At 43.3% G+C, this 19,902-nt stretch overlaps 1 protein-coding gene and 1 long non-coding RNA gene across 7 annotated transcripts in view; one reads left to right on the forward strand and one right to left on the reverse strand.

Annotated features, from left to right (window-relative positions):
* Nucleotides 1-19,902, reverse strand: part of ABCC5 (ATP binding cassette subfamily C member 5) — a 169,487-nt gene that overhangs the window by 44,962 nt on the left and 104,623 nt on the right. For all 6 annotated transcript variants that reach the window (XR_008891201.1, XM_056565597.1, XM_056565595.1 and 3 more), the window contains 4 exons: nucleotides 15,759-15,883; nucleotides 8,952-9,024; nucleotides 7,687-7,890; nucleotides 7,422-7,565 (listed from right to left, as the gene is read on the reverse strand). Coding sequence is in view for 5 of the 6 variants with exons in the window: in XM_056565597.1 (XP_056421572.1) it covers nucleotides 7,422-7,565; nucleotides 7,687-7,890; nucleotides 8,952-9,024; nucleotides 15,759-15,883 (546 nt within the window). In the remaining variant the exon portion in view is untranslated. The remainder of the gene's footprint in view (nucleotides 1-7,421; nucleotides 7,566-7,686; nucleotides 7,891-8,951; nucleotides 9,025-15,758; nucleotides 15,884-19,902) is intronic.
* LOC130361917 (uncharacterized) overlaps nucleotides 1-19,902 on the forward strand; it is a 73,469-nt gene that overhangs the window by 42,940 nt on the left and 10,627 nt on the right. The window lies entirely within an intron of this gene.

Here is a 19,902-nt window from a genome sequence, read left to right on the forward strand (position 1 = left end):
TCACTGAATATAACAGTGACAGTCTAGTGCCCATCAGTGCCCATCAGTGTCCAGTAGTGCCCATCAGTGCCCAGCAGTGCCCATCAGTCTCCAGTAGTGCCCAGCAGTGCCCCTTCCAATTGCTGTCCTCCCTGTCTGAAGTCTGCAGCCTGTGTGATCTGACAGGCTGCAGTGAAGATTGTAACTTGTAACTGTAACTGAATATAGTTACATTCTACAGTACAGTACAGTAATAAAGTTTCAGTGCCCATCAGTGCCCCTTATCCTGCTGCTGATTCATTCATTCATTCATTCGTTCATTCATTCATTCATTCATTCGTTCATTCATTCATTCATTCATTCATCAGCTGTGAAGAAATTGAAGTCTGTCACTGACCATAACAGTGACAGTGAAGAATAATATAAAATACTGTCAGTGCCCCTGAAGTGACTGTCACCCTTTCATCCCATCACCACCTTGCACACCTCCATACTACCCTGTTACGTTTTTTCCTGGTGCGTCACTGATTAGTGACAGCAGTGACAGTTCGCCGCTGTTTTTTTTTAGTTCTAGTGGCGCTTTTTGTTTCAGTTTTTCCGTTGTTATAAAAAAAGTAAAAAAGTAAAAAAAATATATAAAAATATAAAAATACAAAAAAAATATTGTTCTAGTGTTGTACATCAGAGACACTTCGCCACTTATAGTGTCATCCAATATGTCAAGGCGTCGCATGTACAGCACTGAGGAGGCATATGCCTTCTTGGCATCTTCCTCTGGTTCAGATAGTGGTGAAGAGTTGTTATATTTGCCCTCTTCTTCTTCCTCTTCCACTGATTCTGACGAGGAACCTCCCCGCCACCGCCCTAGGCCAGGTCCTAGTACCAGTCCTAGTACCAATATTGAGCCAGGTCCTAGTGCCATCTCTGAGTGGGCTCCAGCTTCAAACTTTATACCCAATTTGCCTGAGTTTGTGGCCACTGCAGGCATTCGTGTTGACACCGTGGGGTTGAAAGAAGCTGATTTTTTTCAGCTCTTCTTTTCAGAAGAGCTGATTAATTTGATAGTGGAGGAAACCAACCGGTATGCTGAGCAATTCATTGCGGCCAATCCACAGGCATATCATGCTAGGCCTTATCAATGGACGCCAACCAATGCACTAGAGCTCAAAAAATTTTTTGCCCTTTTGTTTAACATGGGCATAGTTAAAAAGCCCACAATTCGCTCCTATTGGAGTAATGATATGCTTTACCATACTCCACTGTACCGGTCGGTCATGCCAAGGAATCGGTTTGAAGCCCTCCTCAAATTTCTACATTATGCAAATAATGAAAATTGTCCACCTCCCAGTGATCCAAATTTTGATCGCATATATAAAATTCGGCCCCTTGTTAATTATTTAAATCAAAAATTTTCTGAAGTTTACACCCCAGAAAAAGAGATTGCAGTGGACGAATCTCTTGTGCACTTCAAAGGAAGGTTGCACTTTAGGCAATACCTGCCTAACAAACGGGCCAGGTATGGGGTAAAACTTTATAAGTTGTGCGAGAGCACAACCGGCTATACGCACAAATTCAGAGTCTATGAGGGGAAAGACTCTAAAATAGAGCCCCCAGAGTGTCCCCCCGTACTAAAAACAACGGGAAAAATAGTATGGGATCTAGTTCACCCCCTGCTAGATCAAGGGTATAACATCTACCTTGATAATTTTTACACTAGCGTCCCATTACTACAATGCCTGTTTGCCAAGGGGACTGTGGCCTGTGGTACCATCAGGCGAAATCAAAGGGATCTGCCTAAAATTTTTGTACGGCAAAAGTTGAAGAAGGGGGAAAGCAAGGCTGTGTGCAAGGACAACATGATGCTTGTGAAGTACCAGGACAAGCGTGATGTTCTTGTACTAACCACCTTACACCCAGACAGATCCACCCCTGTCCAAGTCCGTGGTACCACAGAGAGTGCCCCTAAACCGGTGTGTATCCAGGACTATAATAAGTTCATGGGAGGGGTGGATCTGTCAGATCAGGCCTTGCAGCCGTACACTGCCCTACGCAAAACTAAGACCTGGTATAAAAAATTGGCACTGCACCTCTTCCAAATTACCATGTACAATTCATTTGTGGTGTACAAACGTGCAGGAAATACATGCACATACCTGCAATTCCAGAAAAATGTTATTAAGGACTTTCTGTTTGGGGATCCGGAAGGGGAGGAAAGCAGAGCCACAGGATCGGAGAACAGAATAGTTCCAGGGCAACATTTTCCTGCGGTAGTTCCCCGTAGAGAATCGGGGAGTAGGCAACAGAAGCGGTGTCGGGTGTGCTCCAAGCGTGGCATTAGAAAATGCACTATATACCACTGTGAGACATGTCCCCACAAACCCGGTCTGTGCATTGAAGACTGTTTTAAAATCTATCACACAACATATGATATCTAATTTTGTCCCCTTTAATTATTTTTAGAATGACTTTGGATAACTCTACCCAATGCACCCTTGGAATGACATGTGAGCAATTCATTTATTTCCCCCTTTTTCTCCACTAAACTATTAAAAAAAATCTAATTGGCAAACCCCTAATAAAACTAAAAATTCCCATTATACCCCTAGATGAATACCTTGGCAGGTATAGTTTTATATTTTCAACATTTTGCTAAACCCTTAACAAAAAAAAAAATTCCATTATACCCCTAGATGAATACCTTGGCAGGTATAGTTTTATTTTCACTATCTTGCTAAACCCCTAAACAAAACTTAAAAAAATTTCCATTATACCCCTAGATGAATACCTCAGCAGGTTCCCGGGGTTCTGGCTCCATAGGGGCTTCCTAAATCCGACATGCCCCCAAAAAATTCTCTCTCCAAATTTTGCTCCTTCCCTTCTGAGACCTGTAGTTCACCAGCAAAGCATTTTACGTGCTTTTATGGGTTATTTCCTTGCTCAAGGGAAATGGGGCTACAAATTTTGGGGTAATTTTTCAGCTATAACCCCTTGTAAAAATGAAAAATTTGGGGAAAAACAAGCATTTTAGTGATTTTTTTATTTTATTTTTTACATATGCAAAAGTCGTGAAACACCTGTGGGGTATTAAGGTTCACTTGACCCCTTGTTACATTCCCCAAGGGGTCTAGTTTCCGAAATGGTATGCCATGTGTTTTTTTTTTTGCTGTCCTGGCACCATAGGGTCTTCCTAAATGCGGCATGCCCCCAGAGCACTTCCAAAAAGCCAAAATGTGACTCCTTCTCTTCTGAGACCTGTAGTGTGTCAGCAGAGCACTTTTCACCCCCATATGGGGTGTTTTCTGAATCGGGAGAAATTGGGCTTCAAATTTTGGGGGGCATTTTCTGCTTTAACCCTTTGTAAAAATGTCAAATTTTTGAGAAACCAAGCATTTTAGGTAAAAAATATATATATTTTTTTACATATGCAAAAGTCGTGAAACACCTGTGGGGTATTAAGGTTCACTTTACCCCTTGTTACATTCCCCAAGGGGTCTAGTTTCCAAAATGGTATGCCATGTGTTTTTTTTTTGCTGTCCTGGCACCATAGGGGCTTCCTAAATGCGGCATGCCCCCAGAGCAAAATTTGCTTCCAAAAAGCCAAATGTGACTCCTTCTCTTCTGAGACCTGTAGTGCACCAGCAGAGCACTTTTCACCCCCATATGGGGTGTTTTCTGAATCGGGAGAAATTGGGCTTCAAATTTTGGGGGGTATTTTCTGCTTTAACCCTTTGTAAAAATGTAAAATTTTTGAGAAACCAAGCATTTTAGGTAAAAAATATATATTTTTTTTACATATGCAAAAGTCGTGAAACCCCTGTGGGGTATTAAGGTTCACTTTACCACTTGTTACGTTCCCCAAGGGGTCTAGTTTCCAAAATGGTATGTCATGTGTTTTTTTTTCCTGTCCTGGCACCATAGGGGCTTCCTAAATGCGGCATGCCCCCAGGGCAAAATTTGCTTCCAAAAAGCCAAATGTGACTCCTTCTCTTCTGAGACCTGTAGTGCACCAGCAGAGCACTTTTCACCCCCATATGGGGTGTTTTCTGAATCGGGAGAAATTGGGCTTCAAATATTGGGGGGTATTTTCTGCTTTAACCCTTTGTAAAAATGTAAAATTTTTGAGAAACCAAGCATTTTAGGTAAAAAATATATATATATTTTTTTACATATGCAAAAGTCTTGAAACCCCTGTGGGGTATTAAGGTTCACTTTTCCCCTTGTTACGTTCCCCAAGGGGTCTAGTTTCCAAAATGGTATGTCAAGTGTTTTTTTTTTTGCTGTCCTGGCACCATAGGGGCTTCCTAAATGCGACATGCCCCCAGAGCAAAATTTGCTTCCAAAAAGCCAAATGTGACTCCTTCTCTTTTGAGACATGTAGTGCGCCAGCAGAGCACTTTTCACCCCCATATGGGGTGTTTTCTGAATCGGGAGAAATTGGGCTTCAAATATTGGGGGGTATTTTCTGCTTTAACCCTTTGTAAAAATGTAAAATTTTTGAGAAACCAAGCATTTTAGGTAAAAAATATATATATTTTTTTACATATGCAAAAGTCTTGAAACCCCTGTGGGGTATTAAGGTTCACTTTACCCCTTGTTACGTTCCCCAAGGGGTCTAGTTTCCAAAATGGTATGTCATGTGGTTTTTTTTTGCTGTCCTGGCACCATAGGGGCTTCCTAAATGCGGCATGCCCCCAGAGCAAAATTTGCTTCCAAAAAGCCAAATGTGACTCCTTCTCTTTTGAGACCTGTAGTGCGCCAGCAGAGCACTTTTCACCCCCATATGGGGTGTTTTCTGAATCGGGAGAAATTGGGCTTAAAATTTTGGGGGGCATTTTCTGCTTTAACCCTTTGCAAAAATGTAAAATTTTTGAGAAACCAAGCATTTTAGGTAAAAAATATATATATTTTTTTACATATGCAAAAGTCGTGAAACCCCTGTGGGGTATTAAGGTTCACTTTACCCCTTGTTACGTTCCCCAAGGGGTCTAGTTTCCAAAATGGTATGCCATGTGGTTTTTTTTCTGTCCTGGCACCATAGGGGCTTCCTAAATGAGGCATGCCCCCAGAGCAAAATTTGCTTCAAAAAAGCCAAATGTGACTCCTTCTCTTCTGGGACCTGTAGTGCGCCAGCAGAGCACTTTTCACCCCCATATGGGGTGTTTTCTGAATTGGGAGAAATTGGGCTTCAAATTTTGGGGGGTATTTTCTGATTTAACCCTTTGTAAAAATGTCAAATTTTTGGGAAACCAAGCATTTTAGATATTTTTTTTTTTTTTTTTTACATTTGCAAAAAGTTGTGAAACCCCTGTGGGGTATTAAGGCTCACTTAATTCCTTGTTACGTTCCTCAAGGGGTCTAGTTTCCAAAATGGTATGGCATGTGGGCGGTTTTAGCTGTTCTGGCACCATAGGGGCTTCCTAAATGCAACATGCCCCCCAAAAACCATTTCAGAAAAACATACTCTCCAAAATCCCCTTGTCGCTCCTTCGCTTCTGAGCCCTCTACTGCGCCCGCCGAACAATTAACATAGACATATGAGGTATGTGCTTACTCGAGAGAAATTGGGCTACAAACACAAGTAAAAATTTTCTCCTTTTACCCCTTGCAAATATTAAAAAATTGGGTCTACAAGAACATGCGAGTGTAAAAAATGAAGATTTTGAATTTTCTCCTTCACTTTGCTGCTATTCCTGTGAAACACCTAAAGGGTTAAAACACTTACTGAATGTCATTTTGAATACTTTGGGGGGTGCAGTTTTTATAATGGGGTCATTTGTGGGGTATTTCTAATATGAAGACCATTCAAATCCACTTCAAACCTGAACTGGTCCCTGAAAAATATTGAGTTTGAAAATTTTGTGAAAATTTGGAAAATTGCTGCTGAACTTTGAAGCCCTCTGGTGTCTTCCAAAAGTAAAAACTCGTCAATTTTATGATGCAATCGTAAAGTAGACATATTGTATATGTGAATAAAAAAAAAATGTATTTTTAATATCCATTTTCCTTACAAGCAGAGAGCTTCAAAGTTAGAAAAATGCAAAATTTTCAATTTTTTCGTCAAATTTGGGGATTTTTCACCAAGAAAGGATGCAAGTTACCATAAAATTTTACCACTATGTTAAAGTAGAATATGTCACGAAAAAACAATCTCGGAATCAGAATGATCAGTAAAAGCATTCCAGAGTTATTAATGTTTAAAGTGACAGTGGTCAGATTTGCAAAAAACGCTCTGGTCCTTAAGGCCAAAATGAGCTTGGTCCTGAAGGGGTTAAGTTTAGCGGTGTACTCGGCTGTGTTCAGCAGTCTCAAAGTTAAAGGAGATCTGTAGTGCTCTGAACTTTATCCCCTATGCGAAGGATAGGGGATAAGTTTTAGATCGCGGGGGGTCCGAGCGCTGGGGCCCCTGCGATCTCCTGTACAGGGCCGCGGCAATGTACAGGAAAGGGGGTGTTCTGTTCCTGCATGACGCGGCAGCCGGCACGCCCCTCCATGAATCCCATAGAGATAGATTAAGTTCAGAGCACTACAGATCTCCTTTAAATGAAGCAGCAATGTAGGCGCCCAATCACTGCTCCATTCAAAATGAGGACACATAACCCTTATTCTCGTGAACATCAGGGAACCCAGTAGTGTTTCCTCCAGTAATCAGACAATATCTATATAAAAGGGCAGGGATAAGTGTTTGTGGGGATTAAATGACAATGCTACTGCACGAGTAATACATGTCAGAAACTACGGCTTTTAAAAAACACACTATTGCCAGCATTGTTTAGCATTTTCAGTTCTATATTTTGAATAGCTATGTTTAAAAGTGTTAATTTAATAGTATGCAGAACCATGTGCAAGATAAAAGGAAACATTTAAAAACATCTCACAGTCTGGAATAAGGAATGCAGACCAAGAAAATTTATTAAAAAGGTTTTCTCGTGAAAAAAAGTTATTGCCTTTCCACAGGCTAAGGAGCATCAAATCTAATTGCTTATCCTATGGATAAATGACGAATGCAATTTGTGGGAAAACCAGAACTAAAAGATATAGAAAGATAATAAAAGGGTATTAACTACAGCAGCAGAGAGAAAAAAAAAAAAAAAAAAAAAAAATTATATATATATATATATATATATATATATATATATATATATATAAAGCTGCCCATACACTTTCAATAGCAGACTCCTCTGGTGGTGGCTTATCTTCCCGAGTACAAGAAAAAAAATTTGGAAAATTTAAATAAAACATGGCTAGCCCCTCTCTCCACAGACATTATTTGTCAGAGGGAAAAGTCTGGAGGCCTCATTAAACACGTGATCAGTCCTTACAAAATCGGTGGGTTTAGCTGACTTTTCTCTACTGCTTATGGGGCCTTAAATAAATTTTAGATTTGTTTTCTTGCACTATAAAAAAAAAAAAAAGTTTTTTTTTTTTTTTTTTTTATAACTTACCTCAATATGAGGTGCATCACCGAGCTGAAAGTTATTAAAAATCGTAGCATATTCTCCATTAAGCTTCATAAGATCTTCGTGTGTCCCTCTTTCTGTAATGCATCCATCTTTCATGTAAATGACGTCATCACAGTCCACAAGGTACTGGAGGTAGAAAGTTTTAAATAGGGCACAGAATGACAGAAGGTGTGTCAAATTTGAACAAGTGTTTAGGCTATGTCACCCTGGCACCATTCTTTGTACCTCACTTGGCTCTGACTATTACCTGAAGCTGGTGAGTGATAAACAAAATAGTTTTAGACTTCATGTGCTTTTTTATGGCACTGTTGAAGATGTGGTTGCCTACATGGGCATCTAAGGCACTGAGAGGATCATCCAGAATGTAAATGCTGCGATCACTGTAAAGGGCCCTTGCCAAACTGATTCTTTGCCTCTGGCCACCACTTATGTTAGCTCCACGTTCTCCAATCTAGAAAAAAAAATTTTTAAGTTAAATATATGTACTTGCATCAACATACACAATATCTCATCAGGAACATACCGTATTTATCGGGGTATACCACGCACCGGCCTATAACACGCACCCTCATTTTACCAAGGATATTTGGGTAAAAAAAGTAAAAAAAAAGCCTGAAGCCAGCGCGGACCCGACCCCAGCAACAGGTAATTATACAACCGGGGATGGGGGAGGCAACGTGGCAGCGGCGCCGGCAATGGGTGCCGCTGCCCCTTCTTTCCCGCTGGCTATCTGTGCCGCTGCCCCATTGCCGGCGCCGCTTCTCTCCCCCTGGCTATCAGCGCCGGCAATGGGGCAGCGACACCGATAGCCAGGGGGAGAGAACGGGCAGCGGCACCGATAGCCAGGGGGAGAGAAGGGCCGGCAGCAGGGCTCTAGACCCCAGGACAGGCAGGGGCAGAGAAGCCGGCAGCGCTGGCGGTCTCTGCACCTGCAAAGCCGCTGCAGTTCATTGATTTAAAGCACCCGCTTTAAATCTTTGAACTGCAGCAGCTTATTGGCGTATAACACGTAGGTAGACTTTAGGCAAAAATTTTTAGCCTAAAAAGTGCGTGTTATACGCCGATAAATACGGTACATTCTTGCCAGTAAAAGGGTGAAATGGACAATATTAAACTCACCACATTATTTAACAAACAGAAATGAAGGTAAGAACTACTTACAACAGTTTACATAAAGATAATGATCAATGATAGCAACTATTTCTATCTTTCTCATGAGTTTTGTATGCAGTTCTAACAATTATTAATGTGGATATAGATGTAGCAAATAATATAACAATGTTTGTTATATAATGAACAAACCGTTAAAAACACTGGTGGGGTAATTGATCAATGCCTACACCAAAAAACTGGGGTAAAGATGTCAAAAATATCCGCACAATTTAAAAAACATTTTTTTTTTAGCACAAACACAGATTTTATAGCAAAATGAGGCTTGTGCAAAATGGCGTGCAAGCCTTGATAAATAAGGCATGCAATGAAAGTGGCAATGCAATACTTCATAAAACGCACCTCTGTCAAGTCACTATTGGGAAGTATTGCCAAATCTGGTCGCAAGCAGCAAACACTTAACACAGTGTTATACCTAGAAACAGAAATATAAATTAAGTCACATACAGATATATTTAATTATAACAATACAACTTTTAAACAATTGCGTAACAACTTACTAAGAGAATATTTACTGTGACTTAAAAATAGACTCTAGTACTATTTTCTTATTATAGATTCCAAAATAACTGGAGTGAAAAAAAGATCATTCCTGAATTCTGCCTAGTACAGGTTAAATTTATGATCCTTACAACTGCCATTGTGAATACTATTACAGGTTAAACTGTTAAGCAGGAATCATTAATATAAATTATATTATAGTTGTAGGACGCACCTCTCTCCTTAAAACTAAAATAGTCTTTATGCACATACAGTAGTTAGAAATGCACAATTTCTCACTATGCAGATATAACAGCTGTTACATAGGGTTGTATAGTGTATGCCATCAATAGAAAACAGATAACTATATATTTTTCATACTAATTGAAGCCACAATACTGTAGAAACCATACTGAAAAGTTCTTTTTTTCTAGCCTGGCGTAATTTTCTGCTTGTAGACTTATTTTTATTTTCTGTAGATTATTATTGTTACTAGGATGTATATTGGAAACTAGGGTCTGAAGCTGACACGTTGACTTATATATGCTTATGATCATAGTAAGATGACAGAAGTAAAAGCAAATATGAATATCTAATTTATAGGTTTCATAAAAAGGTTTGACCTTAAAAAAATAAATTAAAAATTAAAAATGTAATTTCTGCTAATACATTTCCTTTAATACTTTTTTTAATGAAAGGTTAAGCATCTTGCTAAACCCTTTGTTGCTGTTAGCAAATGCAGAAATTCTGAAATATGTATGTGATGCTGCCAAAGGGGCATGGCTTAGAAAACCTAAGTTCACACACCATAGACATTTTCCAGAAATCTATTCAACTGTCCTATCCAAGCACATGCTACAGACCTAATCCAATTCACATGTATGGCATGAATTATTCAAATGTAGACATTTCTGAAATGAATCTGCCATGCCTAACAGCATCCAAAGTGTATCAGAGATCACTTGTAATAAGCAATTTCAAATTGCTGTAAAACATTAGAATTGCAGAGAAAAAGGAGATTGTTTGTACTCACTGCAAAATCTCTCTCTCATAGCCTTTACTGGGGGACACCTATACTAATGAGTATATACTCTTGCCACTAGGAAAATAAGTCGGCTCCTCCCTGGCAGGATATACCCACCTACTGGAAGTAAGGTAATCAAAGAAATATGTCCGAAGGACCCTAGAAAAACCCAATAACTGGAGAAGACTATCCAGACAAAAAATGAAGAAATGGGTGGGTGCGGTGTCCTCCAATGAAGGCTACAAGAAAGAGATTTAACAGTGAGTACAGCAAACAAAAAATCTCCTTTTCTTGGTCGCTCTTCTTTGGGACGTACCAAAGCAGTCCCCCCTAGGGTGGGAATAACAACCACTTGCGAAAGGGAATCCGTGCCGAGACTGAACCCACTTGTCCGTTAGGCCTGCGGAAGACACCCCAGGACAGAGAAAACCAAGGCTTAAAAAACAGGGCTCCAAGAAGATCCCCCAGCCATGGAGATGGACTGGGCCACCAAAGGAAGGGACCGACCTTCGCAGGGACTCAAACTACAGTCCTCATAGAGAGCCCATAAAAAGTCGACCAGGAAGCCAGAGAACCCGAACCATCCAAGAAGGAGGTAGGAAATCAACTCTAAGGAACACAGAACCAGACAGAGGGCTAGCCCGGCTGGGAAACAAAAATGAAAAATGGCACAACAAAAGAAGAAAAAAAAAAAAGAAAAAGAGATGGAAACTGGCTCTAGAGAGGCCTGGTGCGGAAGATTGAAGATCTGAACATCTGCAGACCCAAAACCCTTATCCAGGAGCCCGCCGCGAGCACCTCGGAGGTGACATAGCTCAACTGGTGTAATCCGCACGACTGGAACACCTCCATGGACCCCAAAGGAGAAGATGGAAGGGAATAATGGCAAAGAAGAAGCAGAATATCCAGAAAAGGGGCATCCCGGAACACCAGAGCGACAGATATGGGACACAGAGGTTCCGGAGTCACCTGGAAGCTGGACACAGAAGAAGAAACGGCCAAGAACGGAGCGGATGACCATAAAAAGGAGTATACGGGACACCGGAGCGGCCGACATGGGAATTGGAGGTTCCCGAGTCTCCCGTAAGACTTACACCCAAGGGGTAAGGAAACCCAACGTCCACGAAATGCTCCAGGTGACAGAGATCCGTGCCGAGAAAAAAGTGCGGTACAGAAAGACCACCCCATAAATGAGATTGCAGAGATATCTGGGCAGGACCACTACACATGCGTGAGATCACTAGGGCCCAAAGAACCAGGAGGGCCGACCTAGAGAAGAAGGCACGCCACAGCGTCCCAGGATAGTGGCCAAGACAAGGAGACCAACCGGTCCTGAGCCTCAGCGGTCCAAGCGGACCAGAGCACTCTGAAGCAACAACCCATCAGGACAGGAACGGAGGGGAAACAAAAGGGAACAAGGCTGGGAATGGGCACAGAAAGGTAACTAGAAAACTGTGGAGTCCGTGTAGTGCTACTGACACAGTCAAGGGAAGGAGGAACACACCCTACCAAGGAGACTATGGCGAGGGGGAAGGAGAGCAAGGGCAGGACCCAAATGACAGACTGAGGCTAGACCAGCTGTTGCCGAGCCACACGATAGCAGAAACCCCTCCAAAAGAGGGGAGTGCCAAGGCTGCCTGAGCAGCAGTAGATAACCAAGAAACAGGAAGAGAGCCAGGCTGCAATAGTGGGCAGTAGTAAGCACACAGGCAGAGACAGCAAAAAGCTCTACTGAATGCTCTCAGCGAAAAACAAGGCCCAGACAAATATCGCACCTATAAAGTGGGAAAAGAGACATAACTCCATCTCAGTAGTAAAAAGCGACCGGCAAAATAGTCCCCCTAGTGGAGGGGAAAACAAGGGGTTGTGGAAATGAAAAGCCCCCTGATCCCCGTACCCCTATGGAAGAAGGATTGTCAAAGTGCACCAGGCACTGTAGGAGCAGGGACAAGCCGCCCTGCGGCAAAAGACAAAGTGCTGGGTGGACAAAGCCACCAGGAACTCTGTGAGAACAGATCGAGGAGCCAATTTGTGTCCCCAGAGGGATCGGAATCCTGGACACTGGAGCTGGGCAAAAATGCAAAGACGTGACTACAAATGCAAGGAAGAAGCACACACACAGAGCAACCAACAGCGTTTAGAGGAACACCCCATCGCAGTGTAACCCTGGGCCAGATAAGGCAACCGAGCAGGTGCCTGGTCCACCCTGCACAGGAACCCAGGAAGATACCTGTCTGTGACACCCCACCAGGCCCCATGCCAGAACAGAGGTACTCAACCGCTGCAGACCTGTGGAAACAAGATTACAGGAAGGTCCGAAGCACACACCACCGACAGAAGGGAAGGTGGGCTCTACACGTGCTGAGGGACCTAACATACATAGGGACACAGACATGGATACCTCTCAATAGTAGTGAGGAAGCAAGATTGCAGGCACAAAAAGGAATCGCAGACATTCAAGTCCACAGTATGAAAGAAAGGCTCAGCGCCCAATGGTGTGTCACAACCATGCCCCTAGCAGACCAACGTAGCACTCTTACAAAGGGGAACAGAGTGCTGCAGTTACCGTGAAAAGCCATGGAACCTGTAGAAAATGCCCACACCCCATTTTCTAATGGTGCCCCACACCAGGACTGCTGTCGCAGATGCAAGAGATATGTGGGGCAGAAAACATGCAGCGACCATCTGAATGGTATAACAGGTTCAATGAACCCACAGAGACACACTTCGTGGAACTTCACATGGAAAGTGAGTCACCGGTATGCAGTGACGGAAGCGGCAGGAAAGGGGGACGTAACCTGGTGGATTAGAAACCCTGCAGGCACAGTCTGGCTATATGGCATAGGGACCATGGCCATACCTAATCCCGCAGTCAGAAGCACACATTAAATGTGGGTTACCAGCCTTCAGCTGTGAGAACGGAAGACATGCAGAGAGGGACCTGGTAAGGCAGGGAACTCTGCGAACCAGTATGTGGTGCAACTATGGTAGTTGACACGACGTAGCAGTAAATCATGTCTGATTGGATCCCTGAATGCACATGATCACTCCTTTGAACCCTCCCACAGAAAGTGGGGTGCCGGAGTGTGGCCGATCTGACTGGCGACCTGTTGGTGCCGGAGACCATGCAGACGAAGTCTGGCTGACTGGCATCATCCCTGTGCACTTGCAGGAACCCTCATCCAGAGTCCTCCCACACAGAAAGGTATAGGAAAACCCTGCCAAGCACGTGGCAGCACAGTGGATAGATTCCCCATCACCCAGGAAGATCAGGGGAGGTTGAGGAGCCCTGGATTGCATCCCTATCACCCTGAAAATGGTCGTTAAGACACGTAGGGTCACTTCTTCGGACACCGCCCCATAGCAGTGGGACCATAATGTCTCAAGGGCGACCTAGAGGAGTAGGAGACCATGAAGACCACTGTCCAGCTTACTGGCACAGGGTCCCCTTGTACCAATAAAAACACCCTTCTGGACTCCTCACATTAGAAGCGGGGTACAGGAACTCAAACCAAGGACACGGCAGCCCCATGATGGGAGACCGGTGGTGGCAGAAACCGTGCAGACAACAGTCTGGCTTATCAATAGAGAGCACCCCCAGGCACTGGTGCCCTATTGTCGCATATGGAGGGGCGGGGAGGCCTGGGGCCATGGATAGTATCCCTCCCATCCCGGGAGATCAGGGGCAGCAGAGGAAACCACACAGACCAATATGTAGTATTGGGTCCAGTCCATGTCCACGTAGGAACACGTGCTTGAAAACCTTGCACTAGAAGTGGGGGGTCCAGCACACTAGCCAGAGATTCTGAAGACCTATAAGGACCTGTGGGAGAAAATTGCAGTTTCCAAGCACCCTCCTGGGAATAAAGACCACAAAGCGGACACTTGATGTCTAAAGACACAAGAGAAGGCAACATCTGGGAAAGGCCCTCAGCTAATGTCAAGGATGCGGATGCATCTGCAGGGGCATCCCACCGGTGTCTCGCCCTGAGGAAGGGGCTGGAATGCGGCTGTAGGCACGGCAGACATGTCATGGCAGTAATGTTAGACATACTCACCAACAGACTCCATCTTCTCATACTCACCCAGGTGTCTTCAACCAGTTTATGGCCACGAAGCATCATACCAGGCTAAGATAGCGGGGCGAGCAGGGGCAGTGGGGGACCCGGAGCCAGGGTACAACCTCCAGGCACTGGCCGTTTGAGAGAAGGGGTTGACAGTACATACTCTATGACTGTGCCCCTTTGTCGCATATGGAGGATCAGGTAGCGACATGCAGGGAAACAAAAGGAAGAAAAAAACCTAACTAAACTTGCCTCCTACTGACACTAGCTAAAACTGATTACCTCACTTCCAGTGGGTGGGTATATCCTGCCAGGGAGGAACAGACTACTTTTCCTAGCGTCAGCGCCTCCTAGTGGCAAGAGCATATACCCATCAGTATAGGTGTCCCCCAATAAAGAGCGACCGAGAAAAAAAAAAAAATAGAGGTTCAAAACTAGTTTTAACATATAATAGAACAGTATTTGGTTCCAAAACAAAAAGCTTTTCAAAAGGGAATCTACCATCCAGAAATTGCGTATGGATGTATAGCAATCCTTGCAATAAGAGCAACAATATCTTATAAGTGGCATGATACTTAGTGCAATAGTGGAAAAAAATAAATAAATATTCCTGGCCCAGAGAATAAAGGGCGAGACAGAATGGTGTTCTGGGCTGCAATGCCTTTCTCTGCCCCTTCTCTCTTTGGTCAGGATTGCAGCGCACAGGCAGTGAAGTGACCACAAGACCTGTCAAGTTCACCAGGCGTGAACAACACACCTGCCGGATTTTGCTAGGGCTAAAAGAGTGTTGGCTTTTTATCAAAGAGGGAGAGGTGTTGTGCCCCTGGGCACCAAAGTGCCACACTTCTTTGACTCGACAAGCCAGTAATAAAAAGCATTTTTTCCACTATTGCACTAAATGATATGCTCCATACAGGTACCATTGCTCTCACTGCAAGGATTGCTATATGTCGATGTCAGCAGTTGAATAGGCTATTTCTGGATGACTGGTTCCCTTTAGTGCAATAGTAACAATTTAGTGCAAAGCTGGCAGTCAGTTTACCACATTCTATGTCATTAACAGGAAACCCCTTTAAGAAGCATAAAACAAGTCAGAAAAGCAGACACCTTTACTGTATTCTTTATCTGCATAGTGCTGTAATGAACTCTAAGGCTAGGTTCACACTACTGAATTTCCACCTGCAATTCCGCTTTGAATTTGCAGGCAGAAATTCCACTTGCTAAAATGTATAGTGTAGTGAATGGGTTTCCTTTCACAAATTCACACTTCGGAATTTGTGAAGCAGAATTTTTGAACGGAAAATCCGCTTGGAAATTTACGCCTGAAGAATGGCGTTGCTCTTTCTTCAGGCGGAAATACTTGCGGAACACATTGCAGCCTATTGGATACTGCAGTGTCCGCGCAGTTCTAGCATCGACTGATTCAGTCGGCGCTGGCCGCACTCTGAATCTTCGGGCGGAAATTTTCTGCCTGGAGATTCCGTACTCTGAACCCAGCCTTAAAGGTTTTACTAGTTCACCGTTTGAAGTGTTCAATAAATAAATTAATTAATAAATAAATAAAAATAAAAAAGCTCATACCTTTCCTCGTCATAATCTTTTCCAAACAGAATGTTGTCTCTTAGAGTGGCATTCAATATCCATGCCTGTTGAGCAACATAGGCAAATGACCCATTGACAGCGATGCTGCCTTCTAGAAGTGTCATCTGTAAACAATACACAACTCAATAAGCAATACTGAAAAGGTACAGGAGAAAATGCACATAAAGCATTGCATGCAATATAGCTGTGTGGTTGTCTAGTAAAAATGCTGCCTACAGCAAATGCTCTCACTAAGAGCTGGGGTCCTGTCCAGAGATCTAGTGTTGGTCCCAGTGGTCAGACTGCCACAATCAGATTCTTATCTCCTAGGGGTTAAGATCATTTTCACTTGACCACCCCTTTAACCCCTCAAGGACCCAGGGCATAAGGGTACGCACTGGCTCCATGGTACTTAAGGACCCAAGGCAAACAGGTACGCCCATGGGAATTTCGGTCCCCGCCGAGTACTGGGCGGGGACTGGTCTAGGATGCCTGCTGAAATAATTCAGCAGGCATCCTGTGCAAATGCATGGTGGGGTCCTAAGATCAGCAATTTGCGGCGATTCCGGGCTGATTGGGTCTCTGGCGACCCGATAGGCCGGAAAATAGGGTTAATAGGAGTGACAGCTACGACCATCCTGAAGGATAGGAGCGAGATGGCAGTGGTGCCACTTCCTCCTATCCCCTGCGATTGGCCGATTGGGACTGACTGGTGAATTGCAGGGGGGGTGCGACAGTTGAGATCCCCCGCTCTGCCCGCCCCTGAAAGGCCGGACAGAGCAGGTAAAGATGGCAGAATGTACTGCGGGGACCAGCGGCAGGTACCTTGGGCACGCGTGGACCGGCGATTGGAGCAGAGGAGGACTGGCAGGCAAGTGGAAGCAGCCGCAGCGTCAGAGGCCGCAGTGGAGATCGCTGCAAAGTGATCTTCACTGCTGCTTCTAGGAGTTTCAAAACTACAACTCCCAGCATGCCCAGACAGCCAAAGACTGCACCCCCCCCATCCCATGTGAATATACAGGGTACATTCATATGGGTGTGGGTTTAGTGAGTTTCTTGCTGCAACTTTGAGATGCAGCAAATTTTCAGCCACAGATCAAACTCCAAGCGCAAAACTCACTGAACCCCCACCTGTGTGAATGTACCCCAAAAACACTGCACTACACTACCACAAAAAAAACTAAAACACTACATATACATCCCCTTACACTGTCGCCCCTTCTCCCCCCCCCCCCCCCCCCCCAATGAAACGACTCATACGGCAGTGTTTCCTAAACTGAGCCTACAGCTGTTGCAAAACAACAATTCCCAGTATTGCCGGACAGCCATTGACTGTTCAGGCATGCTGGGAGCTTTGGCGTAGAATACCCCAATGCCCACCATGCAAATCCCAAATTTAGGCCTAAAATGCGCATGGCGGTCTCTCACTTCGGAGCTCTGTCGTATTTAAAGGCAACAGTTTAGGGCAACATATGGGGTATTTCTGTACTCGGGAGAAATTGCCTAAAAAATTTTGGGGGCTTTTTCTCCTTTTACCCCTTATGAAAAGGTAAAGTTGGGGTCTACTCCAGCATGTTATTGTAAAAATATTTAATTTTTTACACTAACATACTGGTGTTGCCCCATACTTTATTTTCACAAGAGGTAAAAGGAAAAAAGACCCCCAAAATCTTTTACGCAATTTCTCCTGCGCAAGGAAATACCCCATATGTGGATATAAAATGCTCTGCGGGCGCACAACAAGGCTCAGGAGTGAGAGCTCACCATGTACATTTGAAGTGATTTGCACCGGGGTTGCTGATTGTTACAGCGGTTCTGACAAACACAAAACACCCACATGTGACCCCATTTTGGAAACTTAACCCCTCATGGAATGTAAAAAGGGGTATAGTGAGCCTTAACATACCACAGGTGTTTGAAGAATTTTCCTTACAGTTGGACATGAAAATGTAAAATGTGTATTTTTTCGCTAAAATGCTGGTGTTATTTTAAATTTTTCACAAGGGGTAATAGGAAAAAAACCCCCCCCCCCATAATTTGCAATATATTATACATATAAATATAAATACCACATATGTGGACGTAAAGTGCTCTGCTGGTGCACTACAATGCTCTGAAGAGAAGGAGCGCCATTGGGCTTTTGGAGAGAAAATGTGTCTGGAATTGAAGGCCATGTGTGTTTACAATGCCCCCATAGTGCCAGAACAGTGGAACCCACCCACATGTGACCCCATTTTGGAAACTACACCCCCCCCCCCCACCTCAAGGAATGTAATAAGGGGTGCAGTGAGCATTTACACCCCACAGGTGTCTGACAAATTTTTGGAACAGTGGTCCATGAAAATGAAAAATTTAATTTTTCATTAGCACAGCCGACTGTTCCAAAGATCTGTCAAACACCAGTGGATTGTAAATGCTCACTGCACCCCTTGTTACATGCCTTGAGGGGTGTACTTTCCAAAAAAAATAGTATGCCATGTGTTTTTTTTCTTTCCTGCTGTCTTGGCACCATAGGGACTTCCTAAATGTGACATGCCCCCTAAAAGCCATCTCAGCAAAATTTGCTTTCCAAAAGCCAAATGTGACTCCTCCTCTTCTGAGCATTGTAGTGCACTTGATGTCCACATCTGGGGTATTTTCATAATCAGAAGAGATGGGATTACAAATTTTGGGGGGCATTTTCTCCTATTACCCGTTGTAAAAATAAAACATTTTGGGGAAAACTAGTATTTTAGTTGAAAAAAAAAAAAAAATGTAAAAAAATGTAAAAAAAATTATTTTACACAACCAAATTTAACGAAAAGTCGTCAAACACCTGTGGGGTGTTAAGGCTCACTGGAACCCTTGTTTTGTTCCCTGAGGGGTGTAGTTTCCAAAATAGTATGCCATGTGGGGGTTTTCTAGGGGCTTCCTATATGTGACATGCCCCCCCAAAAACCATTTCAGAAAAACTCACTCTCCAAAATCCCACTGTCGCTCCGTCTCTTCTGAGCCCTCTAGTGCACCCACAGAAAACTTCACATACACACGAGATATTTCCTTACTCGAGAGAAATTGGGTTACAAATTTTAGTTAGATTTTTCTCCTTTTACCCCTTGTAAAAATTCAAAAACTGGGTCTACAAGAACATGTGAGTGTAAAAAATGAAGATTTTGAATTTTCTCCTTCACTTTGCTGCTATTCCTGTGAAACACCTAAAGGCTTAACACACTTACTGAATGTCATCTTTAATACTTTGAGGGGTGCAGTTTTTATAATGGGGTCATTTGTGGGGTATCTCAAACATGAAGGCCCTTCAAATACACTTCAAAACTGAACTGGTCCCTGAAAAATTTCGATTATGAAAACTTTGTGAAAGACTGGAAAATTGCTGCTGAACTTTGAAGCCCTCTGGTGTCTTCCAAAAGTAAAAACAAGTCAACTTTAAAGTTTATGATTAAAGTAGACATATTGTATATGGGAATCAATATTTAATTTATTTGGGATGTCTATTTTCCTTATAAGCAGAGAGCTTCAAAGTACAAAAAAAAATGCTAAACTTTATATATTTTTTTTAAATAAAATTTTGGATTTTTTCACCAAGAAATGATGCAAGTATCGACAACAATTTACCACTAAAAGTAGAATGTGTCCCGAAAAAACAATCAGGGAATCAGAATGAAAAGTAAAAGCATCCCAGAGTTATTAATGCTTAAAGTGACAGTGGTCAGATGTGTAAAAAATGTCCAGGTCCTTAAGGTGAAAAAGTAGATTTCTGGACTTACCGTAAAATCTCTCTCCCGGAGCTTCTATTGGGGGACACAGGACCATGGGTATATGCTATTGCTGCTAGGAGGCTGACACTCAACAAAAAACAAAAAACGAAGTCTCCTCCAGGCAGGATATACCTGCCCCTTGACTCTGAGCAACTCCGTTTTGCCCCAAAGCAGGAGGAGAACCGACCAAGAAAAAAAGTCTGAACACAAACCCAGACAAGAAGGGAACCCACCACAAAAAAAACACCCCCACACCAGAGGAGAGGAAACTGGCTGGTCGCAAACAAACCAATGGATGGGTGCTGTGCCCCCCAATAGAGGCTCTGAGAAAGAGATATTACCGCAAGTCCAAAAATCGACTTTTCTTTAGCTCTTCATTGGGGAACACA

Source organism: Hyla sarda, chromosome 3 (genome assembly GCF_029499605.1).
Source record: "Hyla sarda isolate aHylSar1 chromosome 3, aHylSar1.hap1, whole genome shotgun sequence".
In the NCBI taxonomy this organism is placed as follows: domain Eukaryota; kingdom Metazoa; phylum Chordata; class Amphibia; order Anura; family Hylidae; genus Hyla; species Hyla sarda.